The sequence below is a fragment of the Drosophila sechellia genome, chromosome 2R (genome assembly GCF_004382195.2).
Source record: "Drosophila sechellia strain sech25 chromosome 2R, ASM438219v1, whole genome shotgun sequence".
NCBI lineage: Eukaryota > Metazoa > Arthropoda > Insecta > Diptera > Drosophilidae > Drosophila > Drosophila sechellia.
Genome location: NC_045950.1, coordinates 10615922 through 10634746, shown reverse-complemented (window position 1 = coordinate 10634746; position 18825 = coordinate 10615922). Strand labels below are relative to the sequence as shown.

At 40.0% G+C, this 18825-nt stretch overlaps 1 protein-coding gene across 1 annotated transcript in view; it reads right to left on the bottom strand.

Moving 5' to 3' along the window:
• The window catches only part of LOC6609157 (exostosin-1), a 64795-nt gene extending 48446 nt beyond the window's left edge, over positions 1-16349 (bottom strand). The window contains exon 1 of the mRNA XM_002033823.2: positions 15435-16349. Within this exon, the coding sequence (XP_002033859.1) occupies positions 15435-16234 (800 nt within the window). The 5' untranslated portion in view covers positions 16235-16349. The remainder of the gene's footprint in view (positions 1-15434) is intronic.
• Between the last annotated feature and the right edge of the window lie 2476 nt (positions 16350-18825).

Sequence of the window (18825 nt, the reverse complement as noted above, 5' to 3'; positions counted from 1 at the left end):
CCTTCCCTTACCCTTCGACGTAGGCGCACAATTTGCCAAACTGCACTGAGCGGATTTAGCGCAAACTGCTAAAATGCCGAGAAGGAATATGCGGATGAAGCACTTACATCAGTGCATTCGTCGCTGCCTTCTGGGATTTTCAGAACCTGAGCACGTTGAAGCGCACATTATATATGTTAATGCATATTACATTTCACGTTACGAATTAAATACGTAGCACGAGGAAATATAACAGCCAGCAGCGCCAGTTTAGAACTCGCGGAAATGGATACATCAGGTGGAAATATTGAGGGTGGAGTCTCCATGAACTAACGGCCAACTTTCAATATAGCTATTGGTCGGGGAGTTCGACGGGTAATTGGCGCATTTAAGCCACGATGGAGCTCAGCCATTAGCAAAACCAATACATACATGTTTCGTTGCGAACTTTTAGTGTCTTAAGTGTGCATTTGGGTTTTGAGTTGAGGCAAGAAACAATTATAACATCTAAGCTGAATAAGCAGAGCACAGCTCTAGTCAGAATATAGATCCTTTACAACTTATTCATATGAGATACTCCACATTCTAATCAATGCGATGAAGCTTCTTTATGTTTTCGGCTTAAAAGTTTCTTTTTTCATAATTCCGAAATATTTCCTACTTAAGGCGCACGAACAATTTATAAAATCTTTTAAATTTTCCTCCGAATTTAGCCATTGCATAGTCGATTCACCTTTTCCGCTCATTCCCCTGCATTGATTTTAATAGCCTGCAAGTGCGGAAAAAGGAGTGAGTCCTGCCATACCGATTGGCTGGCTGCTCATATCGATAACCAAACACAAACAGAAAGTTTTCTCTACGATGCAGGGAGAGCCATTCAATTTTTATTAAATAACTTCATGCATGGCAAGTGCTCGGCTGCGAACGGATTCGGTTCTCTAGTCGCTGCGAGGATGAGGATATGGATAGGAACTGGGATGTGGGATGTGGGTCTACTCCTGTCGCTGCTCGATGGCTCTGTCAATAGCACAGTCGAAGCATCTGGACGGCTGAAGTGGTTCTGGGGGGGCGTGTGGCAGGGGGATTTTTATTGATACGCCCCGATGTCCAGGCTCCAAATCGCATATTATCGCGTCCTGTGTGTGCGAGAGTATGGGTTTTGGGCGTATCCTGCCATGTCCTGCGCCTGCACTGATCATTAATCTTTGCAAGCTGCCAACGTGTTCGCCTTTTTCGGACCTCAATTGCCCGGCGAGTGTGAGTGTGTGCATTAAATGGCGGATGAAGTCCATTAGAAAACTATTGAAGCACATTTTGTCGATTGCAGCCAGCAGTCAAGCAGAGCCAAACTCCATATCCTGGCCATGTGGCAGGATGTGGCAGCTGCCGCAATTGAATGCTATCCTCGATTCTAAAACCCCCCACCCACATTCAGCCCCTTGGGGATTTAAAGCGAAGGCAGTCAGAGTTCTACTTTCAATTAACCGACGAAAGAGCTGCAATTTGTTGGTCTAATCGAAGCTTTTTTGTATCGTGAGAGAAAATATATCTATGTTCTAAAAAAGATGAATTTTCTCAAGAGTTTTGGAATAAATTCAAGTGTTCTAAGCTAACTTAGTTAGCTACAAAATCTCAATCTGAAAATCTAAAGGTAGCGCAACAAACAAAAAGGGCAAGTAAATAAATTCTAGAAGAACCCGATGCTCAACCGCAAATAAAGTTCTTTGAGCATTAAGAAAAAAATAAATAAAAAGCAATTTAATATGAAAGAAACAAAAAAAAAAGAAGGGGAAAACATACATAAACAATTTGTGCTTTGGCTCTTTTTTCCCTGGCTTATTTTCCATTTTTGCCCTTTTATGGTATTTGCTGCCCGCTTTTTGTTGGTATTTTGCTTAATTATCCACATGAAAAGTCCTTCACAAATTCCATGGGGCCAGCGCGAAAAGATGGAGCGCAGAAAAAGCGTGAAATGAAATTACATTAACAGTGGTGTATAGAAGTTGAAAATATGTTAGAAATGCGAGCGGACCAGAAAGTGAACGTCAAGTGCCAAAATGAAGCTAACTTTGATGAGATTTGGCCCAGAGCCTGATGGCTTTGGAGTTCTCCGTGGTCGAAAGGAAAATAGCTTGAATTTTAGGGGCTGATTTTGGAATTTGAAAGTCATTACAAAGTGGGGTATGTCAGCTAAATTACACTTCCGTCATATTAATATATTAATTATTTTAGATACTCTTTTTGAAAGTTTAAATTATATACCTATTTTACTTCATATTTTGATATATTACAACCAGTGTTGAATACTGTGAAGTATATTTATTTACAAAATACTTGCGCACAATTAATTTTCGTCGTTAACAGCAGACGCCAAACGAATGACCTGATGATATGAATGTCTGGTTTTTCACTTCAAAGTTCAAATGCAAACGTTGGCCCATAGATCCGGAAAAAGGTTCAAATAACCCAAATAAGTTCTTTTCACTTATTTACAAATACTTCTTCGGCTTTCCCTTTTTTTTATTTAATTTATTTATTAAGGCATACGGCGAAGTCTTGGAGCCCCTTTATGTCCTTCTTATCTATTAATTCAGCCCATTTGGGCTCGCCGACTAACTATATTTAGCTTTTTCAAATTTACAGTAATTTTACTACAATTACTAACAATCACATATAACAAATAGGATTTAAGATAAGCGTCAGCTTCTGCTGACCCTTGTCAAAGGAGATCGGGAAATGAGATCCCTCGGTTGCCTTCTGTTGAGCCTCCTTGGTGGGCGAGATCTGTTTAGAGCGCTGGCCAGCCGATTTCTGTGGCTCCAGCCTGTCATGGTATCTGCTCGAGTGCTGGTTTATTTCGTCAAATACCGTTGCGAGTTTCAGGTCTCTGTGCAGGGTGGTGTTTCGAACAAACCACTCGCAGCCGGTGATGAGTCTTGCTACCTTATTTTGAATAGCCTGGATCCGTTTGATGTGGCTCTCGCATGCCAAGCCCCAGATTTGGCACCCACACTTCCAGTTTGGTGCTATGATCTGTTTGTAAATTGTCAGCTTGTTGGATAGCTTCGCCACCTTGGCACGTAGGCGTTTTCTGATGTCGGTCACATGCTTGGCAAATGTGAGTCTGCGATCCAAAAGCACTCCAAGGTACTTTGCTGCGTTCGGTTGTGGTACGGTTGCTTCCTCGATGTAGACGGGCGGTGGCGATCTCCGCTTTAAAGTATAGCAGACGTTGTTGGATTTACTGCTATTGATGCCAATGTTCCAACGTCTTACCCATTCCGAGAACCGGTATGCAAAGTCCTGGATACCATCGGCTGCGTCGTGCTCGCATCGGGACCTGTAGGTGACGCACACGTCATCGGCAAATGTGGCCAACACTGACTTCCCGTAAAGGCTTACATCCGGCTGCAGCATGTCGTGCACAACTTAAAATAGTTCTTTAATTCATATCATATCAGCAATTTTGCAATGCATTCCATCGTCTGTGGCATTCCTCGCTCGCCTTTATGCGGTATCGACTTTTCTGCGATTCCGATAGATTCTTCCAAGCAGCAGCTGCCTTGGAAACGATAACTCTTATCCAAGAGACAGGCAACAAAGACCAGAAAAATACCTTTATCGTGACATCCCTACTTTGTATATGTGGCCAATTATCGTAAGAGACATCATGGCTTAAGGATTTAAGCCACGATTTTTCTTTCTTGAGATAATATGCCACAAATATAATGTACGGGTTCAGGATACAGGCATTTTGCCGTTCTTTGTTCCCTGTCTCTTGGATAAGAGTTATCGTTTCCAAGGCAGCGGCTGCCTGGAAGAATCTATCGAAATCGCAGAAAAATCGATACCGCAAAAAGGCGAGCGAGGAATGCCACAGACGATGGAATGCATTGCAAAATTGCTGATATGATATGAATTAAAGAATGATTTTAAGTTGTTCTAAAGACAGAGTAAGATAAGCCAACTGTGATCAAATTCAAAATGTGCTAGGAAATGAATTTAAATTTTGTTCCAGGAAGACATCAAACTGTTACCTTGAAATTGTTCCTATGTTATATATTTATATATCTTAAAGTTTTCATATTGGGACTTAACTTTGCCGTTTCAATATAGGAAAATAAAAAAAAAACATTTTAGAAAATTATTTTATTGGCAATTTTTTAGTAGTTTGTTTAAGTTGTATATTATTTTACCTATTTTTCCTATTATTTTTAGATTTTGGATACAATGACAAGAGTATTTATTTTTATTTTTGGTTCAGCTCTTTTTGGGTTTTCTCTTTTATGCAGTTCATTTGCCCAACATCCAGCAAAGAGCTAAATAAATAAATGGGAACGACCGAAAAAATTTAATTAAATCAAATGCACACACACACATATAAACGTGTATGTGTGGGTAGCTGGCTTTTTAATTTGATTATATGTTTGCGTTTCAGAATTTTTTTTGATTATACATTTTCACTTAGGCAGATGGTGTTTGTTGTTTCAGAAGCCAAAAGACAAATGTTAGGGAAATAAGTAAAAATAAAGCAAGAGTGCAAGCTAAAGGCGAGTTCCTCGACTATCAGATACCCGTCACTTAACAGTGTTACGGCAAGGGAGATATAGATACAATATACCCTTGCTGTAATAATGTATATCAGTTGCAACTTTCAGATAAACCAGTCGCCGGATATATTAGCAATCAGATAAATGAAACGAGATAAATAAATAAAACCAATAGGTGAAACGCTCAGATAATTTTTAACACATGGAGAAATTAATGCCCGGAAAACAAGTTAAGAACTACGGAAAAATTAATAAAAAAAAATAAAAAATCCTGATTAGGAACTATTACTATATAGTTGAAAACTTTCAACGAATACCAAATTCCCATTTACCATTCTACTTTACGAGTAACGCATATAAACATACAGGGGCATGAGTGTAAATTCAATTAAAAAACGCTTTTCAAATATTCATTACGGTGGGTGGTGGGCGGCAGCAGCGGGAAGTTGGTTAATTAGCGCCTGGAAGTATGCTGCTGTTTTTTTGTTCCAATTTTACATCTCTAAGGAGAAAAAGGCAGCTTGTACGCCTGCTTGCATATGTAATAATAATAATCAAGTCACCAAAACGGGACATGCACGCCACTGGGCACTGGGGAAAATTCCAAGGCGAATTGCTTTTTAAAATATTAAAATTTACAAATTCAAGTGAAAGAAATATTAAATAAATTGTTAAATACAACTGCATAATAAACTAGCTTGTAATCCTTTAAGATTTGTTTTTGATAGGTGTTGTTAAGATGCTATTTAGAATGTATGGTTTCAACGCTTAATAACATAATTATACAAAAAAAATAATAAACTTGAAAGTTACATCTTGAAATGACGCTAAATCAGTAGAGTTTTATTTTTTATTTAAATAATAAAGCTTTTGTGTACTTTTTTTTCGCTGTGCAAAGACCCCATTCAACCCTTAATAGAAGGCTTTTTGTGAAAATGTTCAAGCTCCAAAAAAGCGCTCAAAAAGCGTGGAAATTTGATTGTTGTTGCCGGCTGCGGCTGCTGCGGCATGATGAAGTGTCATGAAATTTAATCAATTTATTTGAAACGTGAGCGGATTCCACGACACTCTGCCTGTGTGTGTGTGTGAGAGTGTGTGCCCTATGTTCTTATTGTTGTTGGGCAATAAATAACAGCAGCGTCGTCTGTCGGTTGGTTGCTCAACTAAAAATTGTAACAGAGCAAAAGTGCCAAAGTAAATAACAAACAATGAAAATGCAATAACAACAGGGCCCAAAATGAAAGGAAAGGCGAAGGGCGGAGGGGCAGAAGGGCAGTGAGGAGTAATATCGCAAATAAAGTTTCATTGTTTAGCAAGCGGGAATAACCGCACGGCACACACAGATACTCACGAATACATCAAAACGCTTCCAGCACACACACAAACACACACATGGATACACTTTTTGGGGCCAACAAAAACATTGAAGTGGGGTAAAGGGTGAAATGAAAGGGAAGTAAAAGTCTTCAATTCTCCTTGCATGGAAGGACATTACTAAGCTGGATTTTTCGCGGATTTTCCGGCCAACAAAATTGTACAATTTCGCACATATGTAGGGCTCACTGTTAATTTTAAGAAAAACGAGGAAATTAGCTAAACATTTAATTATTTAAATCGAATAGTAAGGAATTGAAGAACTTTTTAATTAAAAATGGGTACAAGACTATGTTAAATAATATGAGAAGTAAGGAATTTAAGAACATTCCTAATTAAAAATGTGTTCAAGGCTATTTAAAAAAAAATAAGAGAATTTATTATTTCTTATTATTATAAATTATTCTAAATTCAGATAAAATGTAAATAATTTTTGGCTAATACCAATCGCTGTTTTAAACGTTTTTTTTAGTGGATAGCCAAATGGTAAATGGTACACTTTTCAGGGTGAGGCATACGGAAAAGCCAACATCTCTCGCCCCATTTTAGCTGGTCCTTTGGCAAATCCTTTGCCTACTCCTCCGCCAAGGCACGTACGCAGACCAGAAGAGCCTCGATGCCACCACCCACCTCCGCGCCCTGAAAAGCACCCATTTGTCAGGACCCCGTCCAGGGTTTATACATAGAAACTTTCTGGCCCACTTCGGAGAACGTTTTGTGCCATTATTGTTGGCATAACTCCGCAAACCAGGCGGAGAACGTTTATAAATTTATTGTTTTTGCCACAACGCATGTACTCAAGTGTTGCTGCGTGTTTTTGGCAACAAATTTGTTCAACAACCGTGGCGCGAAGTGAGGGAACTTAGGATGGCAAAAGCCCATTCAACTCGTTGCGGTGACGCATTTTATCATAATTACATTAACACCACCGCACCCCCTTCCTTTATATATCTCGCTCATAAATTTAAAACAGATCCCCCAAAGTAGGCAAAACCGGTAGAATCTTTAAAGCCAAACTCCAAGCCGTAACTTTGGCGTGCTGCGAAATAATGTTGAAAATAAACATAAATAAATGCACTGCAGCAGGAGCTGTGCGTGTTCTTGTATTTGTTATTGTTGTTGGTTGCAAACTGCACACATGACATATTATTTCCACACTGCAAATGTATGCGTGTGGCAGAGTCACTGCGGGTTTTACCACTACAACTAGAAAAGTAAGAGTATCGGATGGCGCAACTTTAAAATGCCAAAGATAAAGATAATACCAAAGTAATATTGAAGAGAAATTATTTTAAGTTTGTTTTCAACATTAAATAAAAGAAACCCTATAAAATATTTGTATAAGTCGCTAAATATTCTAAAATTAATATTTAATTAAAACAAGAAATTATGAGTAGCTTCAGAAAACTTTAAGATATATAAATATATAACATAAGAACAATTTCAAGGTCACAGTTTGATGTCTTACTGGAACAAAATTTAAATTCATTTCCTAGCACATTTTCAATTTGATTCACAGTTGGCTTATCTTACTCTGTCTTTAGTACAACTTAAAATCATTCTTTAATTCATATCATATCAGCAATTTTGCAATGCATTCCATCGTATGTGGCATTCCTCGCTCGCCTTTTTGCGGTATCGATTTTTCTGCGATTTCGATAGATTCTTCCAGGCAGCCGCTGCCTTGGAAACGATAACTCTTATCCAAGAGACAGGGAACAAAGAACGGCAAAATGCCTGTATCCTGAACCCGTACATTATATTTGTGGCATATTATCTCAAGAAAGAAAAATCGTGGCTTAAATCCTTAAGCCATGATGTCTCTTACGATAATTGGCCACATATACAAAGTAGGGATGTCACGATAAAGGTATTTTTCTGGTCTTTGTTGCCTGTCTCTTGGATAAGAGTTATCGTTTCCAAGGCAGCTGCTGCTTGGAAGAATCTATCGGAATCGCAGAAAAGTCGATACCGCATAAAGGCGAGCGAGGAATGCCACAGACGATGGAATGCATTGCAAAATTGCTGATATGATATGAATTAAAGAACTATTTTAAGTTGTGCACGACATGCTGCAGCCGGATGTAAGCCTTTACGGGAAGTCAGTGCGAGCACGACGCAGCCGATGGTATCCAGGACTTTGCATACCGGTTCTCGGAATGGGTAAGACGTTGGAACATTGGCATCAATAGCAGTAAATCCAACAACGTCTGCTATACTTTAAAGCGGAGATCGCCACCGCCCGTCTACATCGAGGAAGCAACCGTACCACAACCGAACGCAGCAAAGTACCTTGGAGTGCTTCTGGATCGCAGACTCACATTTGCCAAGCATGTGACCGACATCAGAAAACGCCTACGTGCCAAGGTGGCGAAGCTATCCAACAAGCTGACAATTTACAAACAGATCATAGCACCAAACTGGAAATGTGGGTGCCAAATCTGGGGCTTGGCATGCGAGAGCCACATCAAACGGATCCAGGCTATTCAAAATAAGGTAGCAAGACTCATCACCGGCTGCGAGTGGTTTGTTCGAAACACCACCCTGCACAGAGACCTGAAACTCGCAACGGTATTTGACGAAATAAACCAGCACTCGAGCAGATACCATGACAGGCTGGAGCCACAGAAATCGGCTGGCCAGCGCTCTAAACAGATCTCGCCCACCAAGGAGGCTCAACAGAAGGCAACCGAGGGATCTCATTTCCCGATCTCCTTTGACAAGGGTCAGCAGAAGCTGACGCTTATCTTAAATCCTATTTGTTATATGTGATTGTTAGTAATTGTAGTAAAATTACTGTAAATTTGAAAAAGCTAACTATAGTTAGCCGGCGAGCCCAAATGGGCTGAATTAATAGATCAGAAGGACACAAAGGGGCTCCAAGACTTCGCCGTATGCCTAATAAATAAATTAAATAAAAAAACAAGAAATTATGAGTAGCTTCAGAAAATCTTTATGCTTTTATGATAGTTTTTTTTGCCATTTCAGGTAATGTTTTTGGCATTTTGGCTCACGAAATCCATTTCGCGCCATATGGGCTCGAGTCAATCCAAGTGAAAGGGCTAACACACACACACACATACTCACACACACAGAGAGTTTCGCACACATAGGCATAATTAAAAACATTTTTACAGCCACCGAAGAGAAAACAAGAGAACGAGAAGAGATGACCAACCGTGGGGCCTTCGCATATTTAGGCCAAAGTTTCTGCAATCCTGGCCCAAAACACATGCCACATGCTCTCAACACACAACCACATTCCACTTCATTATGACTCATTGCGAAATGAGATTAAAATGAAATGTTTTTTTTACTTCTTTAATGCCGCACCAACCGTACGTAGAATTATATTCTCAAAATGAAATTCCAAAGCGGGGTTGAGTGGGGGGTGAATTGTTTGCTGGCTTCAGTGGTTTCCCGATCTCTGATGCACTGCATCCTCGTTTTGGGTGCCACTTGGGTAAAATTGAATAATAGTTTGAAACGAGAGCCTAGAATCTTACTTGCTTTTCCTTTTCATGCGGAATTCTTTTCGAATAAGCGCTTAAAGTTTGAAACCAAAAGATTTTTGTGGGAAAAAACTTTTGTGGTTTATATGTGTGGGTATGTTAATTGAGTTTAAGTTGGCACTCTTTTTATGTAAGAAACATTTGACCACTTCCAAGTCATGTCTTCTTCCTTGTTCATATTTCTTCAGATACCACTAGCTGAGTGCAGGGTATCTGGTAGTCGAGGATAGCTTATCTCTTGTTCTTTTTTAATATGATATTCCTCGCTATTTAATTTGACGCAGCCGAAAATATTGAGCATAAAACTTATTTATGGTCATCAAGTTGGCTTCACTGTTTTATTGGCATTTATTTGGCACACAAACACGCATACTTCGCTGACCCTGAGCCCCGAGCACAAAGGAAATCTGAATAAGTCAGTGGAGAAAATTCCGAAATCGAAAAAAAGAGGAAAATGAGAGGAAAAATGCCAACTAATGTCACTTAGTGGACACTTAGTGTCGGAGGGTGCCGCCGAAAGCTGAATTTCGAGACAATTTAGGAACTGTTTTTTAAAATGGCTCGCGGCTGTCGCAAATCCGAAATGAGATGCACGCGGAATTCCAGTGCGATAACCTCGACGAGCCGGGTTCATTGATAATGAGTTTCTCAAGGAAAAACGGCCATTGGGTTGCGTCGATCGGGTGGGTCAGACGAGATTGTGGCCCGGTGGTGGCGGAGCGGATAGTATTTCACACGTTCTGTGTTCTGGGTGGATACCATCAGTCTCTTCTTTGGCCGTTTCGGCACGTGCCGTCAATAAAGCTAAAAATCGCATAAACTGTTTGAGCCGCTTACACGTCATAAGTAGCGAGTACTTGGGCGAATTCTGGGCGCCTCTTCCATCTTCCGCCCGATAAAGTTGCCCGGTAACCCGAACCATCTACCACTCGTCTGGTTATTCGCATCTTTAGGGCCAGAGAGCTGAAATTCCGGGCCATAATCAATTCAATTCGTCGGCATAGATTTAGAGCATGGGTCTCGAACAACTGGGGTGGGAATATGGAGGGCATATACCCAGGAATGTGCTTTATGACTGAACTTCTCTTGGCTATTAAACAAATATTTAATATCCTACTTAAACATAAATATTATTGGTTATGTTCAGTTAGATACCTTCGGTGGCAATAAAATGAAATTAATCATTGTCTCTGATTTGAATTATTTATTTAACACAATGAATAATTATGCTTAACATGCATATTAAAGAAATTTAAACCGAAAATTGTGCGCAATATAATTAATGGAGAATTATAATTGAATCATCCTGAGTGATGGAAATGAATTGATACATACGAAATTAAAATTTATCTTTTAAATGAGCAGATTGAATTATAGGAAAACCATAATTGGAATGCAACTGAATCGGAAACAATGGCAACGAACAGCAATTCCTGTTCGTTATTATTTCGAATTTCTTTCTTACAACATTCAGGTGCAAGTTTCTTGCAAGTTTCGTGATTTTGATTAGATTTTGCAGTAACCGGAAATTTCCCCAAGGCCACAGGCAATCGAAGAGCAGATCGAATTTGTGGAAAATTAATTAAGTTTAAAGCTCGCACCCAGTTGAAAGCTAATTTAAAGCCACAGCAAAGGCAGAGTAAATCGAATCGCAATGAAATAGAACCGAATACGAGCCACAACGAATTGATTTGAGCGATTTGCGGATTGGGTGGGGGGTTGCTGTGGGTTCGCTGGAAAAGTGGCAACAAAAAATGTTTGCCAGTAAAATGCAATTGCAATTTGGCATGACCAACTACGCATGCTGCGCAACAGCATCCAACAGCCAACCGACATCTAAATCCACATCCAGGGCCAAATCCCCAACCGAATGAAACTCAAAGCCAACTAAACCAGCAAAAACCAGAAGCCAACATCCCTTAGAGCAATAGATGGACATGTGCAGCGAATTCAAAATGTCAGAAGCCCTGGTTGTACTATATATAGTATCTATATGTACATATATGACCAAAAAAGAAAACAAATCGCACAGATGTTAGCTTCGAGTCAATCGAAAAGGCTGCTTTTAAAATCAACAAAGTTCCGAAAAAGTAATAATAAAAAATTGCCAAATGCGAAGTGAGTTGGAAGCGCCCTCGTTTCTCCGCTAATTGGAGGGAAACCAAATTATGAGCACAACTTGCTGTGCTCCTCAAGGTGAATTGCTTGCCGGCAGGGTGAAGTTTTTCCTCTAATTGCGGAAAGTCACTCGTAAAAAGACCCATCAAGTTTCAGTTAAGCGGCAAGCAATTGTCACAAGAAGCCAGCCAAGTTATTGATAGCGAATGAGTATGTTTCCCCCGCCAGGTAATACGTTTGTACATATATATATCTTACCATATATGCCGAGCATATGAAATTCGCACACCATCAACGGCGATATGAAAGGTTAATAAAACCAAGCTAAGAACGTGCGAAACGAAGGCGTTGGCACCTGGCAAAAGGTTTCACATGCCGATTTTTCTTGGGTTTGGGGAAAAACTTTGGTTTTCCTGGGGAAGCATGCAAGCTGATTTTGTTCTATGCCAATATGGGGGTGCCATCGAAGTTGCGAGGCTCTGAGCTCATTAAACGTTAAGTAAGTCAAATGAATGTTGGCCACTTCTTGTTTTTCAAAGATAAGTAAACAGTGCATTATATTTACATTGGAACAAGCGTCGAGATTCCTCAAAAAAAAACAAGAAAAGACTTCATTAGTTAATGGTACTCAAAATGAAAGTTATTTTATTTAGTGATGAATAAAGTTAAAAAGTAATATGTTATGATCTTCCCCAAAATTCCGGGATAACCAAACTTTGAAATTAGCTGTCAAGACCTTGGCACACTTTTTCGATTAGTCAGCCTAATCATGGCCAATGATTGATAATGGCCGAGTTAGTTATCTTGCCTTATTGATGATCTCATTGGAACCAGTTTCAGCTGTGTTTATATTCCCGAATCTCAGACAATATCTCGCCGTTAAAAGCCAGAAACCGAAACCCCAAAGAAGAATGTCAAACGCAGACTCCCAACCGCAGATTAACTCTGACCCCAGATGGGGCACAGTTTCCCCCTTTCTGCCACACCCCACTTTGCTTATATTCCACGCCCCTTTCACTTATAATTTTTCCCCACTTTCCCCACAATTCACACACACACACGCACACGAAGTGAGAGCGTGAGCGTCCTGCAATTAAACGGGAAAAAGAAAACTTTTCCAACATTTCCCAGGGAAGCGAAGCCGCAATAGGATGTCCAGGCAACTGGGTATGTAAATGTGGGCGATGGGTGGTGGAGGATGGGTGGGTAGGTGGTGGGAGTGGGAGTGGTTTTGTGGTGGTGGGTAGGCAGGCGGCCTTGGTATATGTGGCTAGTTTCGTATGGCTTCTTTCCGTCTGCTCAGCTCGACAATATTGATGCACAATGAACAAAGTATGTATTAAGTAGGTTATAATTAAATATGACTTAAGAATATAAGTTGTCTTAAAATTATATAAGAACAGTATATATCCAACAATGAAATATAATTATATCATCTTTAAATATCTGAAGTATAAAATCATTTCTTTCAGTGCACTTGCTGGTGTTTGGACGCATAATTGTAAAGTGGCCTTGTACGTGTCGTCCCTTTTGCTTTTAATTGTATGTGTAAAGTGAAGTGGGGGTGGGAATGGGGGTTGTTTAACCCACCCACTTGCCCCTTTTCATCATTCCCATCCAAGGAGTGCGTAGTTGTGTATGTGTTGTTAACAACTTTAACATCACTTTGGCGTTCCCTTCTCGAAAGTATTAATACGACTCTGTTTGCTGATTTCGCTGCTGTTGGTGTTCGCCTTCAAACTGATAAAGTTATCTCGGTACAAAAAACACTATATATATATATGTATGTACATTATATATGCAAAAAATTCTTTATTATTCTGTATACGCTCATTTTCAACACTTTTTCTGCCATTTATATATTGTTTGCAAATTGTTTTATGACTTCTAACGCGGTTCGTGCATATCAAGCAATAAGAACTATGAATCAACACTTCTTTTTAATGATTTTTAAGAAGTTTGAAACTAAGTTTAAATATAACATAGGCATATGCCCCCTAAACTAAAACTACGGTCATTCCCTAACATACTTGTACAACATTAATTGCCAGAGTGTTAATTGCTGTTGACCAGCACTTAACTTAATGACAATTGTCCTAGAGGAATTTCCATAGATATATTTTGAAGTTGTTCTCCGCTGTCGAAGCTATGTGAGGGCGAAAATCAATTTTAAATTAGGGCACAATGAGCTCATGTCGCCACGTGGATATCAGGTGATATAGAGGGGTCCCAGCCGTAAACAACCAGCCACCCACCGCCCACCTACAATCACCTCACGTATAGGACAAAGGTCAGGTGTACAGGGTCTTCCAACACTGAACAAAAAGAAATATTTCATTTACACTTTAATAAAGAAGTATAATGATAAGAAATAGGTAAACTACGTAAGAAAATGTTAATAATACTATTCATATTTTACTTATATTTAAATACACATTGTTTAATAGTTTAAATGAAATACATAGGTGTATTGTTTCGTATGATATTTCCTATATGAAAACCAAAACCACTAGCCATGCAATATTCTCGGTAAAATTGATATTTTGCTCCTGTGTCCCAATGAATCGAGTTTCATGTCAAAGGAAGCGACATCCCAGTCAATGTTGTATCCTTTGCCGTTGTGGGCGGCCGAAGTGAGTAAACAAGAATAAAGCGGCGACAAACAAAAGACTGGCAACGGCAGAAAAACAGAAAACAGGATCCAGGACACCAAGGACCCACGAGGCCCAAAACGAGGAGCAACTAGCAACTTGGAATATGGAAGGACATGACGAATGACGCGTTGCTAGACAATTTTTCAATTTGAATGGCCCCCCACAACAGAAACAAAACAAAAAAAAAAAGGAAATGGGGGCCTGAAACTCGAATAGTGAAACGTTTCGGATTTCGATTGGGTTTTCGCATTTGCTCCTCTGGCTTCAGCCTGTGTTTTTTTGGGGCGGCCTAAAGGATTGGCAACGATAGATGCAACCTGCAATTTGCCGCCTGACTAACCCAGACGACGGGTTCAAATGGGAGTTTTTTCGATTGGTGTGGAATTTAAGACTCGAGTGTATTTTTCCGCCCAGGGCGGTACAATGAATTTTCCAAAATTGGCCATATTCTGGGAGCTGCCTTTTTTGATTTAATACTAATAATCATTTTGCATACAGTTTAAGTGATTAAATCCCTAAATATAAGCTTGAGAAATGTTTGGATTTCCTGGATTTTCACTGCTTTTCATTTTTCAATTCTGCTTCGCTTATAATTTCCCTTTGAGGATTTAAGAATTGCTTTTAAGCAAATGACTTTTCCCACCAAATAATTCTGAGCGCTTTACAGTTCCAGGATAAAAAAAGGGTAATTTATCTGATCGCACTGCTTTGAAATCTGAAAAGTTATTCAACAATACACTTGTACTTGTACTTATCTTTTCATTGATTTTCATTTAAAATTTTAAATATTTATACATTTACATTTTGGTATTGATAAATCGCTATTAACGGAATTAAATATATAAAATGAAAATGAGAATGCCTTTGTATTCAAATTCATATTCCCATTTGCAATAATACCCATTGAATGAATATATACATTTTTATTGAGGGTTTGTTTGTTAGTTTTCCACAAGTTGTGCATATTAACAATAACGAGTTTTATACAAAACTATATATTAATCAATCTAAGCATCTAATAACGTTGAATAGAAAGAAAGAGCAACACAAAAGTGCAGCAAACCCGTTTGTTTAGTTATATTACTTATTAAAGAATAGCGTTTCTTCTATAAATGGATAACTTTCTAAGGCTAATAGTTTCTATGCATTTTTAAACTGTAAGTTTCAAACTGTGACCTATGACCTGTTCGTTCAAATTGGCCAAACCCCATGAGAACTTGAAACACGTAAGATCCTTATTCACTTACCGCTTTCCTTTGAAGGCCAGCAGATACTTCTTGTTGGCGGGGAAATTGTTGGACTGCACGGTTCCTGTGGCGCCGGCCCTCAGCGGGAATTGCTTGTGGAAGAGCGGGATGCTGACGTCGAATCCGTGTCGCAGTTGGAGCACTCCCATGCTGGCCTTGGCCAAAATGGCCTCGCCCGCATCGAAACCCAATGAGTTCTCCGCGTAATCCGGCCAAGTGCCCGAGTACAGATTGAAGATGATGTGGTTCCGGCCATTGTTCCAATATGGCAATCTCGCCAGTCTGGATGGCACATTCCGAACATAATCCTCGGATAGCGAATCCCGATCCAGGGTATCGATACCGAGCACAAAGAGACAGGCGGCCGTGGGATCACTGGTATAGTATCTCGATTCCTGGATGGCAGTGAGTATCTTTTGATAGTTGGCCGAGGTGGGCGGAGCAGCGCCCAGTGAGTTGAGTGGTTCCGGTGGATAGATATAGACCAAAAAGCGATCATAACAGCGGGTAAAATCGAAACAGGTCTCCATGCGGCAGTCGGGTTTACGGGTAACCAGGTGCTTGGAGCTCTCCCAACTCTTCGATTGATTGCTCTGCAGCAGTTGGAGTTCCTGCAGATCGTGGGTGCCCAGGAAGCTGGGCAACTGCTCGTGGGGTTGGACTCCACCATCCTTGGCCGATTCGTGCTGGGCTCTACGGGGTCTCAATGGCGAGACTTTCAGGCGATAGCCACCGAAATAGGCGTAGGCCAAAAAAGCGCAGGAAACGAAGACCAAAATATAACGCTTTTTGGCCTGCATTTTGTGGTTTTAGTTTATCCAAAGCCTTAAGATCCGCAATAATTTTGATTTATATTATTATTTACTTTTATTTATTTTCCGGGGATGCTGTATGGGTGTGCGTGTGTTTGTGTGAGTGGGAGAGCGTGCGTGTGTGTGTGTCTGCGGCAGAGAGTGAGAGAGAGAGAGGCGGGGGTTCCGACAACAACAACAACAACACGAATTTACACTAGTTATCACGCATTTTCGATTTTGGTTATTTCGTTTTATTTGGCCACTGGATTCACTCTTCAACTAATAGATAACATGGCCAGAATTTGTTGTTATTTGTTACACACACATTGCGGAGGCAAACACATGTACATTCCGCTTTATTCGTTCATAATCTATTATGATTTCTCATTTCCTGGCGCGTTTAATGAGGCGGGGGGGCGGCAGGGTTCGATCCTCGCTTTTCACGAGGAACTGCATTGCGCGCACACATTCAGCTCACTTATTCACTTCATTTCCATTGAGTTTACACATTTGTTTTGCGCTCTTGAACAACAGAAACATTAAACAAACACACACAAAACATCTTTAGCTGCTAAAAATCGACGGCGGTCGCGACTTGAGCAACACTGCCACCGAGGTGTTGTGCAGCACCGAAAGAGCGCGAATAGAGCGGGGGCGACAGAGTTGCCAGCTGTGCCACAGAGCGTTAGTGTTTGAATTGAAAACAATACAATTAATTATGTTTTTATTCACAGTTATTGCATTGTGTGCTGTTCACTGCTCATATATTCTATTATTCATTTACTTGGAATTTTTTAAGTCTTTTGTATATCCATTATGTGCCAACTTTTTCGCGTCGAGCCCCCTTTGATAACAGCTAAACTGCAAAAAATTCTCGAAAAATGCGCGTCTTAACGTTTTGATAGCTCGGCGTGTACTGGCCAACTTATCACACTACCAAGGACTTCGCTGGAATTCGCAGACTGATTGGAAAACTTGCACATGCGCCGTTTGGCGCGCTCCCGTTTGTATTTCGCCAACAGGTGGCAACGCCGCGCCAACAGCTGTTGAGTTCAAATTTAAATTAAATCTTCAATGATAAATCTCTAATTCGGGTGGCGTTTTGTGTGGGAGTGATTACCGTTGGTTGGAAACCTAATCCCCCGGGCGTAATATGTTTTGCGAAATGCAATTACCACTACAATAACTGCTGCAAACAACTTGCCGCTGTGGTGCATCATAATAATAATTTTTTGGCTTGAAATTAATTACACTTTCGGTGACCCACACATCACGTTTTGCGCATTGTAGATTTGCCAAATGTTACCCAAAGGTATTTCACGTATGCCTATATTAATTATTCGCCAAACTAATTACACCCGCAATTATGCGTTGACATAAAAAATGATTACATGTTTCTTGATATATCGCTCCTATGTACCTTTAAAACATAACTCTTTTTGTTCAGCCGCACTGAAAGTAAAAAGATAGAAGTATATGTAATAATGGTATTATTAAATAACTTACACATCCTTTTTAGAACATTTAACAAGCATATTTTTTATTTGAATTTATTATTAGCTTTTTGTATCTGTACAGGAAAGTAAAAAAGAACACCAAAAAATTGATACGTGTAATTAAAAAAAAAAACGAAATAAACAAACTGTTTTTGTGGAGTGGACAATTTCGCATCCGCATTCTTGCGTCCGGCTTTGCGCTTTTTTGGCCACGCGCAATTTCCCGTTACAAACGCGCTTAGGCTGGAATTTCAATTATGCACAGGAATGCCACTCCTCCCGCCCCCTGGCCAAGCCCCCTGTCGCTCTGCTTCTTCCTGTGCACTTCCTGCGCCGTGGCCGCAATTATGATGCGTCCGCTTAGACAGAATGCTCCCCAAAAAAACGAATTATGTCAGGCAGCTGGGAGTCCTGCGGTGCAGAACTCCTTCAAAATTGTTCACATCCTAGCCTTCATGTGACAAAAATCGATGAAGCCGAAATATACAAAAAATAAACCTCAGCGCTCATTGAATCTAATCTGCAACAAAATCCATTGAAAAATATGTAAAACTTGAAATAATTACCCAATATCCCATCCAACCAGTCCGTAAAACTTTCACTTTCTGAATTACCTGAACTTTAATGTAATACTTAACTGGCAAACTAATATTCCATTAACAAATTATTTAATTTCAAAAGAAAACGCATATGTGGTGACAAAATTACTAAATTACAAGTAAATACAAGTTTAAGCTGTGCTACTGTTCAAATATATAGAGGTAAAAGTTTTCCACACATTTCCGCAGAATAGTATGTGCATATGTCACAGTCGCGACCTACGACCTTGCCATTTCGCCTGTGCAAATTGCTCGTCTTCCGCCGGCAGTGCACACGACCCACTTGATGGCCATGCATCTCGTTTCCGTTTCCGGCGTGCCTCTAATTAAGTGTCAGACCGTCCAGGTCCTCCAGCTGCCCGTTGCTCCTTTTTCCCATTTAATATGCACTCTTTTGTGAGATAATTGGGTTTGCTCACACGCCAATTTCCCTCCTTTTTTTCCATCGTTTTGTTCGGTTTCTGCTAAATCACGAACAACGCCCCCATTCAGAGTTAATCAA